The following is a 17,126-nucleotide window of genomic DNA, read 5'->3' on the forward strand; positions in this document are numbered from 1 at the left end:
TCCGGGCTGGCCTTAACTCTATGTAGCGATCCTCCTGCCTCAGCCTCCGAAGTGCTGAGATTACAGGCGTGCCCCACCATGCTTGTGCCCGAAAGACTGAATGAGTGAAGCGAAGGTCTGTGTCTCCTCCTCTGTCCCCACTCCCCACCCAGGACAAAGCCGAGGACCGCGTTCCCGGGCGGCTCCGGGACCGCCCCTCTGCGCGGTGGGGACGGACGGAGACGCAGCGCCGCCCCGGTCGGGCCGGGCGGGGCATCGGCTCGCGTTTCCGGGAAGCGGCCTCGTCGGCCTCCGGGAGCCGCGGACCCGGGCTCGGCCCACTCTGCCGGTCCCAGCGCCGCCGGCCCCGCTCCTGCCCTGCGCCCGCGCCCCGGCGCCGGATCACGTAAGCAGCGCGCAGAGGCCTCGCGGGCAGACTCGCTTTCCTGCGGCGGCCGCTGGGGGGTGGCCCCCGCCTTTCCCTGGGGACCCCGCAGCTCGGGGGCTGGGGGTGCTGTCAGCGCTTGGCTTTCTGCAGGGTTCGGGGTCCGCGAAGGCAGCGCCACCGCGCTCATAGGGACGCGCAAGGCACAGAGGGACGCGCGGGCAGCACAAGCTGGGGCCTCCTGCCTGGGGTGGAGACCTAATTAGAGATCACCGTGTTCAGCCGAGATCCTGAAGTTTGGAGTGTCCCGCTGAGACCAGAATTGGGGTCAGGAATAACTCAGGAAACCACATTCAAGTTGAGTATTAGACTTGAAAAAAAAACCCGAGCCAGGTGACACACGCTTGTAATCTCTGCTGGGAGGCTAAGGCAGGAGGATGGGAAGTTAGAGTAGAAGTTGGAGTCCCACCTGAGCCGTTTAGCAACATCCTGACCCAAAATAAAAATCAGAAAGCGCTGATGGTGTGCAAAAGCCCTGGAGTTCATCCCATACTGAAGAGTGCGTGGGTACATACATGTAGAAAAGAGCCTACATGCTGGGCTGAGCATTTTCTGCAAAGTTTGCCTCTAGAACAATCAGTAAACCATTACCTGCCCTCCCCAACCAAACATTTTATGACCACTTCTAGTCGCTGCCTCCCCTTCCAGGGAATGACTAATCTGACTTCTGACACCATAAAATAGCTCGGCCTAATTTCAGGTTTTCAGTCCATGAATACCTGTGCACTCGTGTACACGCGGCATTTTGTGTAGTCAGTGCGTGGTGTGCGTAGCAGCCACCCATTCTCATAAATGCGCCGTGTCCCGTGCCGTGGCACACGGGTTTGAGTCCCCTCCTGACTCTTGTGCTGGTGCTCCTGTGGCCTCCGGTTGTGGATCACCCTGAGCAGTGGATCCCCGAGCATGCGCCTTGGCAAGCCTGTGGATCCACTTCCGCTCCTAGGTGTGGAATCTCTGGGCGCGTGTGTCCAGTTGTAGAACAGGGTGCACAATTGTTCTCCAAAGTAGCCTGCCAGTTTACACACTTCCCGCAGGGTGTACGCATGCCGCCCTCGCACTTCTGACACTGGTAGAGACACTGCAGGGCTCACCACCTCAAGCTGACCCGCCGCCAGGGAGTGCCAGCCAGGGGGGGCCCTGGCGAGGACGAATTTGCATTCCCTTGACTGTGAGTCTTTTTCTGTGCAGTACCCCTTCAGGTCTTCGGCCCATTTGTGCGTTGCAGGGTGGAGACTGCACCCAGGGTGAGCCACACCCCAAAACAGAGCCGGTGTTCCCAACAGGCCCCCTCTCTTTCAGTAGTTGGTAGTTATTGAACTATGTGAGAGGTACAGAAAGGCATGACTTAGGGGTATATAAATATATATATATATATATATATATATATTTTTTTTTTTTTTTTTTTTTTGGCGGGGGGTGGGGGGTACCAGGGATTGAACTCATGATTTCCGCTTGGCGGCAGGCACTTATGTCATGGAGCTAAATCCCTGGCCCTTGGGTGTATATTTTTAAACATTTTTCTCACCAGACTTTTACTCTTGTAAAGTTGCCTTTTGTTGTTATTTTGGTTTTTGAGACAAAGTCTCACTATGTAGCCCAGGCTGGCCTCAAACTCCTGATAATCCTACTGCCTCAGCCTCCCAAGTGCTGGAATTACAGGAGTGTTCAACCACCGCCTGCTGATGAACAAAGTTTTTATTTTAATGTTTTCTAGTTTACCACTGACTGCCATGTTTGCATTATTTATGGAAAAAACCTTTGTCCCAAAGCCAGGACATAACTGCCTGTGTTTTATCATTCACAGTTACAGCTACTATCCATGTGATGAAACCGATTTTTATATGGTGTGAGAGATGGTTTTTGCAGCAAGGCTATCTAAATTGGCCTAACACCATTTTGTTTTTGAGGTTCTCACTAAGTTGCTAATGAATAGATTTGAACCTGAGATCCTCCTGCCTCAGGCTCTTGAGTGCTGGGATTTGGCTTGTGCCACCCTGCCCAGCATATTCAGTACTTTTAGTGACACTGTCTCACAAGGCCTCATGAGTCCTGCCTGAATGTTTTACCAACTATTTGAGAATAAATTAGCCTTGGGGAAGTGTACACGGTGTTAGTTACTGGCCTTCAGTTTGGATTCAGTGCTTCTGTGTTCACTGCCTGACATGACGAGAAATAAGAGACACAGCCAGCCTCTGCTGTGACGGCTACCACAAAGAGCAGCTGCGTCCAGCAAGGGTCACTCATGACCTCATGGGTCCACAGGGAGTCAGCAGGGCTCTGCCCTCTGGAGAAGCCGGCCTTGCCTGCGCAGCTTGGAGTGGGCCCCGCTTCCTCTGGGAGCCACTCCACCTTCCCCTGCCTGTGCCCCTCGGCTCCCCAAAGGGCTCCGGAGATTGCACCCGGCCGGCCTGGGGATTCACAAGTTCTGCCTCTGGGACCAAAGTCACACACCACAGTCTCTTGGCACTGCAGAAGGTGACGTCTCCCGACATCTCCTTCCAGGGATTCGCCTGTAGATGTCTTGGGGGCACTGTTTGGTCCACTACAGACCCTGACTCTGTCTTAGTGGAAATTTAGTATGAATTATGAAAGACGCTTTCCAGTCTCCATGTCTGGATCTCTTCTCAGTTTGGGTACATTTGCTACATGATAGAAATTGGGGAGCAGATGCTGAATAACAATATGTCTCCTCCGGTGAAGGCTCCTAACATTTCTCTCTCCTAATAAGTTCCTACCTACGGTACTGGGAAGCATCCTAGGAGGCACTGAGGATACCCTACTACCTCGTTTTTTGGAGGAACTGCTTATTTTCTGTCGAGATTTTGTTAGATTCTCTATGAAGCGGGTATATCATTCTGCTTTGTCCCCCGCTTTCCTGGGATTGAACCAAGAACTTTCACACTGAGTTACAGCCCCAGTGCTTTTCGTGTTTTATTTTGACACAGGGTCTCTTTTTCATTTTTTATCGGTACCAGGGATTGAACTCGCGACTGCCTGCTTGCAAGGCAGGCACTTATGCTGCTGAGCTAGATCCCCAGCCTCCCGACAGGGTCTCATAAATTGCTAAATTTCCAAGGCTGAGTTCAGACTTGTGACCCCTCCGCCTCAGTTTCCCAAAGTTCTGGGACTATAGGTGTGTGCTACCCTGCCCACCCTGCTTTATGATTTTTAAACATGCAGCAGCCCAGAGCGGTGGTACACGCCTGCAATCCCAGTGATACTTTGGAGGCTGAGGCAGGAAGAGCGGAAGTTCAAGCTTGTCTTGAGCAATGTAGCAAGATACTGTCTCAAAATTTTAAAAAAAGCTTATTTTTATTTTTATTTTCAAGAGGGTAAAACAAAATAGAACAAAGCAGATCAGAAGAAAACAATGTAAGTGACACAGATTTCAAAGCAAGACAACAGCAGATCAGCAGTGGCTACCATAATGTCTCTTGTTTTCTTTTTTTTTTTTTTATTGGTAACCAGGGATCGAACTCACGACCGCCTGCTTGCAAGGCAGGTGCTTATGCCGCTGAGCTAAATCCCCAGCCCCCTGTCTCTTGTTTTCTTCTAAATAGTTGCTGTATCTTCACACATACTGAAAACAGAAATGTTGGGGATATAACTTAGTCCAAACATTCTGGACTCAATCCCCAGACTCCAAAAAAGAGCACACATGAAAAAGTGACTACGTGAGACCACACAGCAAGTCAGAGAAAGCCAAGACTAGTGATGGGACCTTCCAGCTGCACATCTGAGTTCCCTGTCTGCTCCACTTGGCCTCTGGTTTGGTTTGGTTTTGTCTTTTTGAGACAGGGTCTCACTATGCAGTTCAGGCTGGCCTGAGGCTCACTTTGTAGCCCAGCCTGGTCTGGAACTCCCAACAATCCTCCTGCCTCAGCCTCCTGAGTGCTGGGATTACAGGAGTGCGCCACCATGCTTGGCTGACCTCTGTGTCTTGATGTGATGACTGTGACCAAATCCAGAGAAGCCTGAGGCACGCCTGAGCGTGTGACTGCCCCCATGTCCTGACCTCACAGAACTGATGAGGAACAAGGACAGTGCAGGGCTGAAACTCTAGGAAGTAGGCCACATGTGGTCCCCGGAACTTCTCTACCAATCTCGCTCCACTGTCCTGTGATAGATGCTGCTGTTTCCTGTCAGAGTCACCAGGGACTCAGCCACCCCACTTCAAGTGGCATGCATTGCTGGACAATTGGATCGTTCGTGCTCCAGCTCCTCCCTCTCCCTCCCCTACCCCCTCCTTCTCTCCCTCCTCCCCCCCCCCCACTGGGGCATAGACCTCTGGCTAGGCAGCTAGGCATGCGCTAGGCACGCTGTCTCCCACTGAACTACACCCTCAGCCCTAGGCTCCTTCTTAAGCAATGGAAAGGTAATTACCCAAAGTCAGGATGTGTTGTCAGAAGAGCGAATCATTTCCTAAAACCAGAAGTTGAGACTTTTAGCCTCGGCATGGTGGCTGGCACTCACCTGTAATTCCAGCTCCATGGCAGTCTGAGGGAGAAGGGTCAGAAGTTTGAGACCAGCCTGGGCAGTTTAGGGATTTAATGAGATCCTGTTTCAAAATAAAAATGTTACACTATTTTATATTTATGTATGTTTCTCTTTTGTTTTTGTCCTTCTGAGATAGAATTTCACTGTGTAGCCCAGGCGGGCCATGAACTCACAGGGATCTTCCTGCCTCGGGCTCCTGAGTGCTAGGATTATAGACATGGGCCACCAGGCCCAGCTAGGCTGCCCAGCTAACTGGAATTTTGAAACCTTTCTTCAGTGTTGTCCAGTAATGAAATTTCTTGCTTTTGAGTTTCTAGAGGTAGCTTTTTTTTTTTTTTTTTTTTTTTTTTTTTTTCTTGCTACTGGGGATTGAGCCAGGACCTTCTTAAAGGGCTTTTTTATTTTTATTTTCTTGAAAGACAGTATCACTTAGTCTCTCCTAAGCTGCCCAGGCTGGGCTCAAATATGGTGATCCTCCTGCCTCAGCTTCCCAGAGTGCTGGGAATACAGGCATCCACCGTGACTCCTGTCTGTAAAATTTCTTTTGACCTCTGCAGATCTGAAGAAAAGTGGAACAGCAGCCCCCGAGCCGAGGTCCCCACTGGAGCAGTTTCTGGAGCGAGTTCCCGCCACCCCTGCCCCAAGGTGGGCTCTGCACCTCAGCCTTCTCCTGGAACCCAAGCAGAAGGTACCGGCAGCCCCGAGGGCACCTTTGTGTTGGGGTGGGCCGAGGATTCAGCAGATGCTCCAGCTAAGGTACCTTCGTCCTTCGTGTTTCCTTGTAGATTTAGGAGTAGTCTGGTAAACTCCCCGTGGAGGAGCCAAAAATTAAAACCTGGAAGCTGGCCAGGTGTGGTTGTGCACACCTGTAATCTCAGCCGCACTCTGGGAGGCTGAGGCAGGAAGACCACTCGATGGAACCTAGCCTGGGTGATTTAACAATTTAGTGAGATCCTATCTCAAAATTAAAAAAACAAAAACAAAAACAAAAAACAGGGCTTGGAATGTGGCTCAGTGAGAGGCCCTGGTTTCAATCTTCAGGAGCTGAGAAAAACAAAACAAAGCAAAATCTTCTGAAACTGTAGGTCACTTTAGGATAATAAGTATTACAATATCATATCTTGTATACAGTGAACAAAATATGCTCCTCCATGTCTAGATTGGTTTTGTCTTGTTTTTGTCTAATTTTTTTTTCTTGAGACACAAGCTGGCCTTGAACTCACTATGTAGCCCACACTGGCTTCTAACTCCATGATCCCCCTGCCTCAGCCTCCTGAGTGCTGGGATTACAGGCGTACAATACCACACCAGGCCTTGGCTTGGTTTTTTGAGACAGGGCCTCACTGAGCAGTGCAGGCCCACTCTGTAAATCACTCTGTAGCCTCAAACATGGTAATCCTTCCACCTCAGGCTCCCAGGTGTTTGGATTCCAGCATACACCACCACACCAGGCTTGTCTTGCTTTGCTTTGGGAAAGGTCTGTGCCAGTCTTAAACTCATGGACTCAAGTAACTCTCCACCACGGACTCCGGAGTACGGGGACTTCACGTGCACACCACCACACCTGGTTAGCTTATTTGAAAGATGTACTGGGCTGGGGAAGTAGCTCAGGGGTGGCCTAGCATGGGCAAGGCTCTGGGTTTGATCCTTAGCTCTGCAAAAAAAGAAAAAGTCACTCTAAGCCACAGCATTTCGGAGCACTTATCACCTGCCACAGGGCTAGGACCCCCGTGAACTATCTGCTAGCTTCCTGCAGGAATTCTAAGAGCAGTTTCCCTTTCACAGATGGAGGCACTGGAGCTTAGCCAGGTTGCCAGAGGCCATGGTTAGCTGAGAGGTGAGAGTTGAGAATCTGGGCACTGCTGCTTGTGACCCTGTCTCCTCCAGCTGACAGCTAGGGGCTGGGTGGCTGGGCGGGGTCTTGGGGTTGGGGTCAGATGTGGAGGAAATGTCTCACAGCAGCTCTGCACTCAGCTATCTCAATGCATGGTTTTCTGTCCAAACAGCAACTGTCTATCTGTCCCCTTTCAGCACTCCCCGAAGTACCTTTAAAGTGTTACCTGCCAGCCTCTGCTCCGGACTCCTGGTCTCCCGGTGCCCCTGGCCAGGCACGGCAGGAGGAAGTCTGCACACCGGTCATGCTGAGCTCTCACCCTGTAAGTCTGAGCCCAGACGCCGTCAGGCCTTAGGAGAGCACAGAACTTCCAGGGGCCATGTGTGGGGCTGAGAACGCTGCAGCATGGCTACTGTGTACTCCTCTCTCTGTCCCCTGCAGGATGGCTGCTCCTCAAGGTCAACGCTGGGCCTCCTGCCCGATCACAGCCCGACGAGGTTAGTTTCAAGCCCGACACTATGGCATCGTCGTCCTCCCACCCGGTGCCTCGCTCCTCGTCCAGGAAGCCCCTGAGCAGGATGGCAGGTGAGCAGGACACTCTCCTTCCTAAAGTGTCACCCTGTGTCGGTGTGGAGGGAGGGGAGATGCATGGTGGCTGATGGGGGACAGAGCCCCACCCAGACCAGAGTGCCTGCCTGCGCACCGGATACTAAGTGGCATGTGTGAGCAAGGTCCTGATTCTGTGGGCTCAGGTCTTTCTAGGTTGGCTCTGCCCATTTCCCTAGGCTGGAAACCACAGTCCCAAGTGGCTGACATTGTGTCTCTTGCTATCTCAATGTCTGTCCCGAATCATTCACAGCAAGGAGCCAAGCAGAGAGAAAACTAATCCTCAGAACACCGTATTATCTGTCTTTATCACAGCTGGATTTTTCCAGGCATAGTGGTGCACCCTTATAACCCCAGCACTGGGGAGGTTGAGGCAGGAGGATCACCATGAGTTTGAGGCCAGGCTGGGCTACATAATGAGTTCAAGGCCAACCTGGACTACATAGCAAGACCCTGTCTCAAAAGGCAATGAAACAAAACAGCTGGGTTTTAACATCATTACCCAGGACTCACAGTATACCAGAGAGCAACCGGGGTGCACCCTTCAACACCTAGATCACCCTGTGTTACAGATGAGGGAATGGAAATTAAGACCACTCTGCCCTCAGCTGTGTGTACCAGGCTCCAGAGTGTGACTCTGTGCCCCTCAGGAGCTCTGAGCACTGGCTTTCTTCCATGTTGCCCATTTAGCAGAATTCCTGGATGTCTCAGGACCAGAAATATGCCAGTCCCCTGCTTCCTTCCTTTCCACAGTGGGTGGATAACCCACCCTAACCAGTGCTTGAGACCCACCTCCAGTTTTAGAGACAGGGTCTCGCTGTGTCGCCCAGGCTAACGTCTACCTCCTCGCTCAAATCCTCCTTCTGCCTCAGCCTCCTGTAGCCGGGTCTCTAGGCGCATACCACCCCATCCAGCTAAGGCTGTCTCTCTTAACCGAGCTGTGAAACAGTCCCACAGGACTCTAGGGTTCTTGTGTATTTTTAGAGCCTTTCCAGACAGAGGGAACTGAATGCTAGACCTGAGGGTGGGTGTCTGAGAAGAGGGAGGCACCGACTCCCAGCGCTGGGAGCTGGTGGGGTCCTGCCAGTCTTCCTGGGGTCCATGCGCAGGCAGGCTGAGCATGTGTGTTTGTGCCCACAGACTGGCTCAGGCAGGCCCTGCTGAAGAAGCCTAGGAGCGAGCCCGTCTCCTCCAACAGCCACTCTGGTGGCGATTCGCAGCTGGCCTTGAAGGACAGCTCCCCATCTCCGAGCCTCGGCTCAGTCAGGTCTTCTACCCCTCCACCTGCACACGAGGACACCGGCAGCCGTGGTCGATGGAGCAAGGACTATGATGTGTGTGTCTGCCACAGCGAGGAAGACCTGGCTGCTGCCCAGGAGCTGGTCTCCTACCTGGAGGGCAGCTCCGCCAGGCTGCGCTGCTTCCTGCAGCTGCGGGATGCGGCCCCCGGCGGGGCCATCGTGTCTGAGCTGTGCCAGGCCCTGAGCAGCAGCCACTGCCACGTGCTGCTCATCACCCCAGGCTTCCTCTGTGACCCGTGGTGCAAGTACCAGATGCTGCAGGCCTTGACGCAGGCCCCGGGGGCCGAGGGCTGCACCATCCCCTTGCTGGCAGGGCTGCCGAGAGACGCCTACCCCGCCGAGCTCCGGTTCATGTACTACGTGGACTGCAGAGGCCCGGACCGTGGCTTTCACCAGGTCAAGGAGGCTGTCATGCGCTGTGAGCTACGGCATGGGCGTGGGAGCAGGGAGGGCTGTTGGCCACCCAGCTGGGACTACTATGTAGTGGTCTTTAGGAAGTGCAGGCTCGGGGAAGACTGGGTGTGAAGCCCGGCTCCTCTCCTTCAGAGCCTGGAAGAAGTCACCTGGCAGGCTATTTACTTCCCTGCGGCCGGACCTCAGCCCTCTTGTTGCTCCTGGAGCTCCCAGTGAGCACAGTACATACGCTAAGCATGGGTTCAGAACATGGCCTGGCAGGTGCCAAGCAATCATCACAGGAAGAGCCTAGCGCCTATCAGGTCCTCCATACACAGGAGCTGGTAGTAGTAAAAGTCTTAGGGTCCTCCCTAGGATGGGGTGGACATGTCCACCTGAAGCTAGGCAGATACAAGAGAGAGATCAGCTTAGTGAAGCAAAGTGTGGCCAAAGCGATGGGAATGCATGCAGGGGCCACCCTCAGGGCAGGGCCCTTTATTATGCATTTGGAAGAAAACAGATAAAAGGCAGGGGGGGGGGGCGGCCCTGTTGAGGACAAACAGAGGTGTGGGTTTGGGGGACAAAGACAAGCCCAGTGATTCTGTTGGGTCTCTTGCAGATCTGCAGACACTCAGCTGAAACTTCTTGGGCCAGAGAGTTGAGGTCAAGCTGGAAATACCTCCTGCAGGGCTTCGGCTTCCAGGAGAGGTGACAGGAGGCTTCAGGAGCCAGCGTCCGCAGTGCGTGGTGCCTGACCCCAGGATCAGACCGTCCATTGGACTTGCATTACCATCGGCTCCCGAGGAAAGCCACAGGGATGTTGGGGATTCCCCTAGAAAGGCCACAGGGATGTTGGGGACTCCCCCAGGAAGGCCAGGAGGAAGCTGGGGATATCCCCAAGAAGGCCAGGAGGAAGCCAGAAATCGGAGGTGCTGAGAGGTGGTGCTGATTCTTGGAGGAGCAGCAGTGTCTGGCCCACTGCCTGGTTGGACAGGGAGCCTAGTGCGCACCTGCCTTCCTCCTGGAACGGGGCTCTGGTGTGGAGCCTCCTTCCCAGGGATGAGATGGAAGCTTTGGTGGTAGCATCAGCATGCGTACTGTTCCAGCTGCCTGGGGAAGCCCCAGAGCAGGTGTCGGGAGGAATCTACAGATACTGAGTCCTTCACACCCACACTACTGCTGCCCTCTCTCCCAGAGATATCAGCTGCTTCCAAAAGTGAGATGAAAGTGTGCTGAACATCGCGCTGTGTTTTGTGTTTGCATGATTCCCACTGAAGATGCAAGCCCAGAGCTGTGAGAAGCCCAGCATAGACGGTGCACTTAGCATGCACGGGGCCCTGGGTTTGAGCCCCAGTACCAAGAAATTGAAAACAGCGGAAACCTCTGAGTCATTCTGGATGTACCGGAAAGGGGAGGAAGCAGGTGGAGAGAAGGAAGCTGGGGTTTGGGCCTCAGCCCCTTGGCCTGGCTCAGAGCCCCACTGACCCTTGACAGCCCAGGGCCTCAGGGCAGGTCTGGTGAGAGCCAGGGCATTGACCAAAGCTGTCTCCACCTTTGAACTGAGAGGAATCAGCAATTTTCTTCTGGGAGAAGCCTGTGCTCTTTGAAGGACAGCTGGGTTTCCTGCCCCTGTGCTCAGTAAGTTTGTTGTTGCGCTGAGTTTGTCTCTTTTATGCCTCTTCTCTCACTTTCCCCGTCACATTCCTTCCTTACCCCCCCCCCCAATAAATGATGCTGGATGTGGAGGTGCACGCCTGGAATCCCAACATTTGGGAGGTGCACACCTGTAATCCCAGAAATTGTAGGCCAGCCTGGGCTACACAGCAACACCCTGGCTCAAAAACAAAAACAAAATTATAACTAAAAGCTGGGAATGATGGTCCACACATCTTAAATTCCAGCACTCGGAGATGCTGAGGGAAGAGGTGTGCAAGTTCAAGCCCAGCCTGGGCAACTTGGCAGTTTAACAAGACTCTGCCTCAAAAGTAAAGAAAGAACCAGGCACATGGCATATTCCTGTAATCCCAGCACTTGGGAGGCTGAGGCAGGAGGAGCTCTGTGAGTTTGAGCCAGCCTGGACTACATAGTGAGACCCTGTCTACTTTTTGTTTTGGTATCCTGTCTTTTAAAAAAAATTATATTTATATATTTAGCAGCATAAGTGCCTGCCTGGCCAGTGTGAGGTCATGAGTTTGATCTCTGTTACCAAAAAAAGGGGGGCTGGGGATATAGCAAAGGTCCTGGGCTCAGTGCCCCATACTGGGAAAATACAAACAAACCCTCATCCTCTCTGAGGTGCTTCTTTGTTCCCTGCATTCCAGTCTTGTGCTTCCCACACCACAAAAAATCACTGTTTTGAATTTGAACTTAGTTCCTAGCATTTCTGTATAAAGTTACTGTATTTTTGTATCCCTGCCAACATGTTGGTCATTTTACATTTTATACAAAATCACTGGAATGTGTGTATTCTGTGGATTTGTGAGGTGTAGACACGTTGTGAGGTGTAGACAGCGTTGTCACTCCAGGTAACTCCTGCCTTTCCTCATGTAAACATACCACTGTTTAATTACATATCCTGCAAATGTGTACTTGGTGGTTTTTGCTGTTAAAAGCAAGGAGACTGGCTGGGCGTGGTACTGCACACCTGTCATCCCAGCACTTGGGAGGCTGAGGCAGGAGGATCACTGTGATGTGAGTGTGAGGCTACGCTAGGTTATACAGTGACTTCAAAACTAGCCTAAACTACATAGCAGGACCCTGCCTCACTAAACGAAGAACCAAGGAGCTAGCCAGACATGGTGGTGGGCACCTGTGATTCCAGCTACTGGGAAGGCTGAGGCAGGAGGATCACATGCTTGAAGCTAACATGGGCAGTTTAACAAGACCCTCTCTCAAAATCTGAAAAAAATTGGGAAGGGTGGGGGTGTAACTCAGTAGTCCCTAGATCAATGCAATCCCCAATACCATGAAAAAAGCGAACAGAAAAAGACAAGAAGGAAAAACAAGCAAAACCAGCGAGACCGTGAATGTTTCTGTACGTTTCCATGAGCAAGGTTTTCAGCCAGGTGTGGTGGTGCACACCTGACACCTGTGTCCCAGGCTCTGAGGAGCTGACACAGGGGGGAGGGGGTATCACAAGCAGGACCCCAGCCTGGGCAATTTGGTAACACAGTGAGACCCTGTCTCAGAATAAAATATAAAAAGCCTGGGGGTTTAACTCACTACAAAGGCTCCAGGTTCAGTCACCAGGACAGTTGTGGGGGGGAGAGATTTTATAGGATTTAGCCTAGGGAAAGAGCAGTCAGGTAGTGCAGAATACAGATTTTCGACTACTAATGATGGCAAAGTCACTTCCAAGTTGGTCGAGCCAATCTGTGCTCCTGTCAATCGCATACAGACTTCCCGCTTTCTGTATCATTGCCTACACTTCAGACTATCAGATGTTTAAAGGGCTGCTAATCGGTGGGTGAAAACTTCATCGTATGTTTTCTTACCTGTTTAAAACTCAAAAACTCTATGTACAGTTTTATTGTAAACCCAAATACTGTGTATAGTCATTTATGTATTGTAATCCTGTTTTTAGTTTTCTTCACAACCCAAAAGGTTATATTTGTAATCCCACTGAGACGTCATTGGAATCCCAACAAATTAATTTTAATCTACCACCTCCAGTGCAACCCACGGTGAGAGTATAGACACCAAGACATATTCCAAATTAAGGGCAGCCAGGGGTCCTAAGTCCAATCCCCATGAGGACGTGCGGACAAGGCCCTGATCCTAGGCCTCTCCCACAATTTATCATCTTGTAAAGAAAGGGGGGTGGCCCAGGGATGAGTGACAGTGAAGATGGCGGGAACTACTTGAGTAACTTGAACTGGCTGGCCAGGTAGGGAGAAAAATATCTTTGCAAAATACAGAGATAAAAATATGCAGAAGGATCAATTTGCATAATTTAATTAAGGCTGCTAGCAACTGAATTGTTTTGGGAGGCTGTCCCCTTAGTTTTTGATATGTAAACTCTTGTGCCCTGGGGAGTCATAGCCTTTTTATCTTGAGGCTCTTACCCAGTTGACATTTTTGGAGCTGACTGGCCCTAACATCTCTCTGTGCTCATCTCCTGTACGAGAACACTATGCCAGGAAACAGAACTGTCAGCTTCAGAGATTACATACCAACACCTTGGCTAGCGCCATTTACAATACTTAAAGCCAATTTAAAAAAAAAATACAATAGCCATCTTTATACATATCAGTATAAAAAATAAGCTCCCAAATAATCACAGTCACAATAATTGTTTTGCATTCAAGGGGAGTCACTGGGGTTCTCTCCCACAAGTTTTTATAAAACCACATGTAAAAGGAAGGGTTCAAAGTTTCAACAATTAACACATGGCTAGCTCTGTTTTGGCAGTGCTGGGGAATAAACCCGGGGCCTAACCCTAACCCTAACCTTAATCCTGGGCCTCCCCGTTTCACAGGCAGGTGCTCTGCCCCTGAGCTACGACCCAGCCCATCTCCCACATCACTTGGAAGCAAATCTAAGGCATTATGTTCTCCTAAATATTTAAGGATGTACCTCTGAATTACTAGATGTTTTTCAAAAGTATTTAAAAAGTTTATTTTTAAAGAATAATTTTATTTTTAATGTAAAAATAAAAATGTAAAATATTATAACTCTGACTTTGTAATCTGTGCTTTCTGTGACTTAGGATGCTCCCCCTTGTTGTTCTTATTCTTGGTTTCTCAACCGGAGACCCAGTTGTGTTTCGTTTTGATTCTCAGTCACTGCCCTGCAGCTTCCCCATGGGTCACATGCTGTCACAGCCGGGGTCTCCTGACCGCTCCATTTTCCTCCAGCTTGTGGTGTGTGTATCCCTGTTCTGGGGCCTTGAAACCTTGCAGCTGGGGCCCCACTCTTCTTGTTCGTCTAAATCACTCTGACTTCTCTTACTCCTTTACTTTTCTTTGTAATAAATATATAGGTCATCAGGTCCCAGGAAAAAGCCTGTTAGTGTTTGTAGTGAATTTATATTGAATCTTTAGATTTACTGAGAAAAGACAAATGTTTTGATGTCAACACGCCCCATCTGTAACATTGGATATAAAAATCCACATCTCCTCTGGGTGTGGTGGTGCGTGCCTGGTATTTCAGCACTGGGGAGGCTGAGGCAAGAGGATCGCTACAAATCCAAGATCAGCCTGGGCTACGTGGTGAATTTAAGGCCAGATGCCATGGTCAAGCCCAGCCTAAACCACATAGCAAGGCCAAGTCTCAAAAACCAAAATCATTTAGTTTTCATAGTCACTTAATTTGCAAAACAAAACCAAAAGTTTAGTTCCATTTTTGCTGTTGGTTCTAGGTTTCCTGCCACCTCCAGGGAAATGTTGAAAGTGACACTAAGCAACTGTCCGGTCTCCTTCCTTATTTTAAAGGGATGCTTCAAAGGTTTCCCTTAAATGCGTTTGTTGTGAATTTTGGGGTCTATTTTTTAACAGATTAGACGTTCTCTGCTGTTTCTAGTTGACTCAGAGTTTTACTTAACCTCGAGTGTTTTATCTGGTGTTTTGCTTTGTGTTTTGAGATGAGGTCTTGCAGTGTAGTTCAGACTGGTCTCAAACAAACTCACAGCAGTCCTCCTGCCTCAGTCTCCTGAGCATTGAGATTACAGACGTCCCCCACCATGCCTGGCATTATTTTTGGCTTGGCGGTACTGAGGATAGAGCCAGGGGCCTTCACACTGAGCTACCTCCCTAGCCCTTGAGTCAGGGTCTTGCTAAGTTGCCCAGGTTGGGCTGGACCTTGAGACCCTTCTGCCTCAGACTCCCAGAGCGCTAGGATTACAGGTGTGTGCCACCATGTCCCCAACCCAGGTTCACTGTCTTTTATAAAAAACTCTTCTCACAGCAACTGCCTGTAAAAACTACATCAGCCCAGTAGGTACAGCTCAGTGGCAGAGTTTGTTAGGTAAAAAGTTAGTCATTAACAGGCTGAACACAGATGGCTGGTAAAGCAAATGAGGTGATTCCCCCCCTCCCTTCACTTTTAATCAGTAGCTTTCATCTAATCATTAATCATTAGCATTTATCTAATCATTAGATAAATCTGCTCAGGTCTGTGGTTTCAAACTTCAAGATTATGTAACATCTTCGGAGCTGCTAATAATTAGGCCCATGGCCACACAAAGTCCAGAGGATGAGTGGGAGGTTAGACACTCTCCGGGTCTCCAACCAGAGACAGTCACCTAAGGAGCCGCTGAGACCTCTTCTCTCTGAAGTGGGTAAACACAGCCCATTCTATCTGAACAAGTGAACAGTGACCTCAGAGGACAGAAAGACCCACTGACCTGTCCAGGTCACCTGAGTCCTCCTCAGCCCAACAGCCATCCTGGCAGTGCCTGGCTTCATGCTTCAGGTGTCTTTATTCTCTCAAAAAATCTCTTATTTTGCAATAAACTACCTGTACTCTTAATTACAGTGACCTATGTGTCTTGTCTGAAATCTTTTGTCAGAGACACAAAGACTCAAAGTGTGTTGCCAGTTTCTGGTGGGGCGGGGACGCAGTGTCTCTGTACCCGTACAGCGCTTGCCTAACCACCCCGACCTGGCCCTGACTTCCAGCTCCAGACCTGCAAAGAAAAATAAATCAATAGAAACAAAAACTGCACCAATCCTTTGAAGACAGCAGTTACCCCAGTAGGTCCCAGCTTGTACAGGTTCCATCACCGCAAAACCATCACACTGGGCTCCAGGCATCCAATATGGGCACTTTGAGGGGACACATTGAACTGAGGCAGGAGATTAGGGCATGGTCAGCCAGCTGGACAAAAGGGCACGACCTGTCAATCACAGGCTTCCACAGCGCATGTAGAACAACTCCCAAGCCCTGCACACCTGAGACCAATCAGAATGGGGCTTCAATTCTGGGGCAAAAATCAAGAGGTTTTTTTTTTTTTTTTAAATTCATTTTATTTCAGAGAAAAGTTTTCCTTTTTTTTTTTTTTTTTTTTTTTTTTTTTTGTCTCTTTGAGGCAGGGTGTCACTATGCAGTTCGCACTGACCTTGAGCTCACTTTGTAGCCCAGGCTGGTCTCAAACTCACCATGATTCTCCTGCCTCAGCTTCCCCAGTGCTGAGGGGGCAACCTTACGTACATTGTACATTTGTCATCTCCAAATCATTCACCTGGAGGACAAGACATCTCAAGCGGGTATTTGATAGGATGGTATAGATCTGACGTTGGAGTTGAGGATACAAAAGTCACCCTTAACCGTGTGGCCTCTGTAAGCCCTTTCATTGGCCCACGTTGCACCTGCAGAGCACGCTTTCTTCCCAGCCTTTAACCGGCTTGCACTCACTGTACGGCACATTTCCTTTCTTACTTAATAAGGTATAAAGCTGAGCTTACGTGCATTTCTTGTCCAATTCTTCTTTTTTTGCAGTACCAGGGATTGAACTCACAACCTCACACTTGCCAGGTAGGAGCTTATGCCACTGAGCTAAATCCCCACCAGGTTCTTGTCCAATTCTTTGTTTCAGATGACAAGGCCCAGGAAAGAATCCCTGGGAAGAGCACAACACCCTGGACCTCAGGAAGAAAACCATATCCAAATGATTGCAGCAGGTTAACATGCTTTTTGTTCCTTTCTTTCCAAAGTCAGACTGGCAGGAGAAACCTTCTCTGTGAACCAGGTCTTCATACAATGACTCTGGAGTTTTTATGCTGGTTCATGGGTTTGAATCATTTTGAAATAAATAAACTGGCAATTTGAAGTTATTATTTTTTCTTTTTGAGATTTTCATTCCAAACCTAGATAAATACAATAAGGGCCTTTAACAAGATTAAAGAACAGCAGTCAGAGTTAGAGTAAATTAAAATCCTTAAAAACACTCAATTTGGCCAGGCATGGTGGCTCAAGCCTGTAATCCCAGCACTCAGGAGGCTGAGGCAGGAGGATTGTTTCAAGTTTGAGACCAGCCTGGGCTACAAAGTGAGCTGAAAGGCAAGCCTGAACTGCATAGGGAGACCCTGTCTCAAAAAAATAAAAACAAAAACAAAAACAAAACCACTCAATT

At 49.9% G+C, this 17,126-nt stretch overlaps 1 protein-coding gene across 3 annotated transcripts; it reads left to right on the forward strand.

Moving 5' to 3' along the window:
* Nucleotides 1-238: 238 nt before the first annotated feature.
* Tirap (TIR domain containing adaptor protein) lies at nucleotides 239-13,734 on the forward strand. Of its 3 annotated transcripts, none has more exons than XM_013155615.3 (7): nucleotides 239-385; nucleotides 5,479-5,609; nucleotides 6,707-6,758; nucleotides 6,953-7,077; nucleotides 7,197-7,340; nucleotides 8,502-9,080; nucleotides 9,675-13,734. In XM_013155615.3, the coding sequence occupies exons 5-7, from the start codon at nucleotides 7,274-7,276 to the stop codon at nucleotides 9,692-9,694; spliced, it is 666 nt and encodes a 221-aa protein (XP_013011069.1). In that variant the 5' UTR covers nucleotides 239-385; nucleotides 5,479-5,609; nucleotides 6,707-6,758; nucleotides 6,953-7,077; nucleotides 7,197-7,273; the 3' UTR covers nucleotides 9,695-13,734. The 3 variants fall into 3 exon arrangements, with proteins under 3 accessions (XP_013011069.1, XP_063112122.1, XP_063112123.1); XM_063256052.1 differs by lacking the exon at nucleotides 239-385 and adding an exon at nucleotides 6,332-6,488 and having other exon boundaries at nucleotides 1,837-5,609; XM_063256053.1 differs by lacking the exons at nucleotides 239-385; nucleotides 6,707-6,758 and having other exon boundaries at nucleotides 1,837-5,609.
* Nucleotides 13,735-17,126: the final 3,392 nt, after the last annotated feature.

The sequence above is a fragment of the Cavia porcellus genome, unplaced genomic scaffold (assembly GCF_034190915.1).
Source record: "Cavia porcellus strain 051 isolate PalLab524CR breed Dunkin Hartley unplaced genomic scaffold, mCavPor4.1 scaffold_9, whole genome shotgun sequence".
NCBI lineage: Eukaryota > Metazoa > Chordata > Mammalia > Rodentia > Caviidae > Cavia > Cavia porcellus.

Coding starts and splice junctions, on each gene's coding strand:
- Tirap (XM_013155615.3), top strand. CDS start 7,274: ATGGCATCGTCGTCCTCCCACCCGGTGCCTCGCTCCTCGTCCAGGAAG. Junction 7,341..8,501: donor GCCCCTGAGCAGGATGGCAG/GTGAGCAGGACA, acceptor TTGTGCCCACAG/ACTGGCTCAGGCAGGCCCTG. Junction 9,081..9,674: donor CAAGGAGGCTGTCATGCGCT/GTGAGCTACGGC, acceptor GGTCTCTTGCAG/ATCTGCAGACACTCAGCTGA.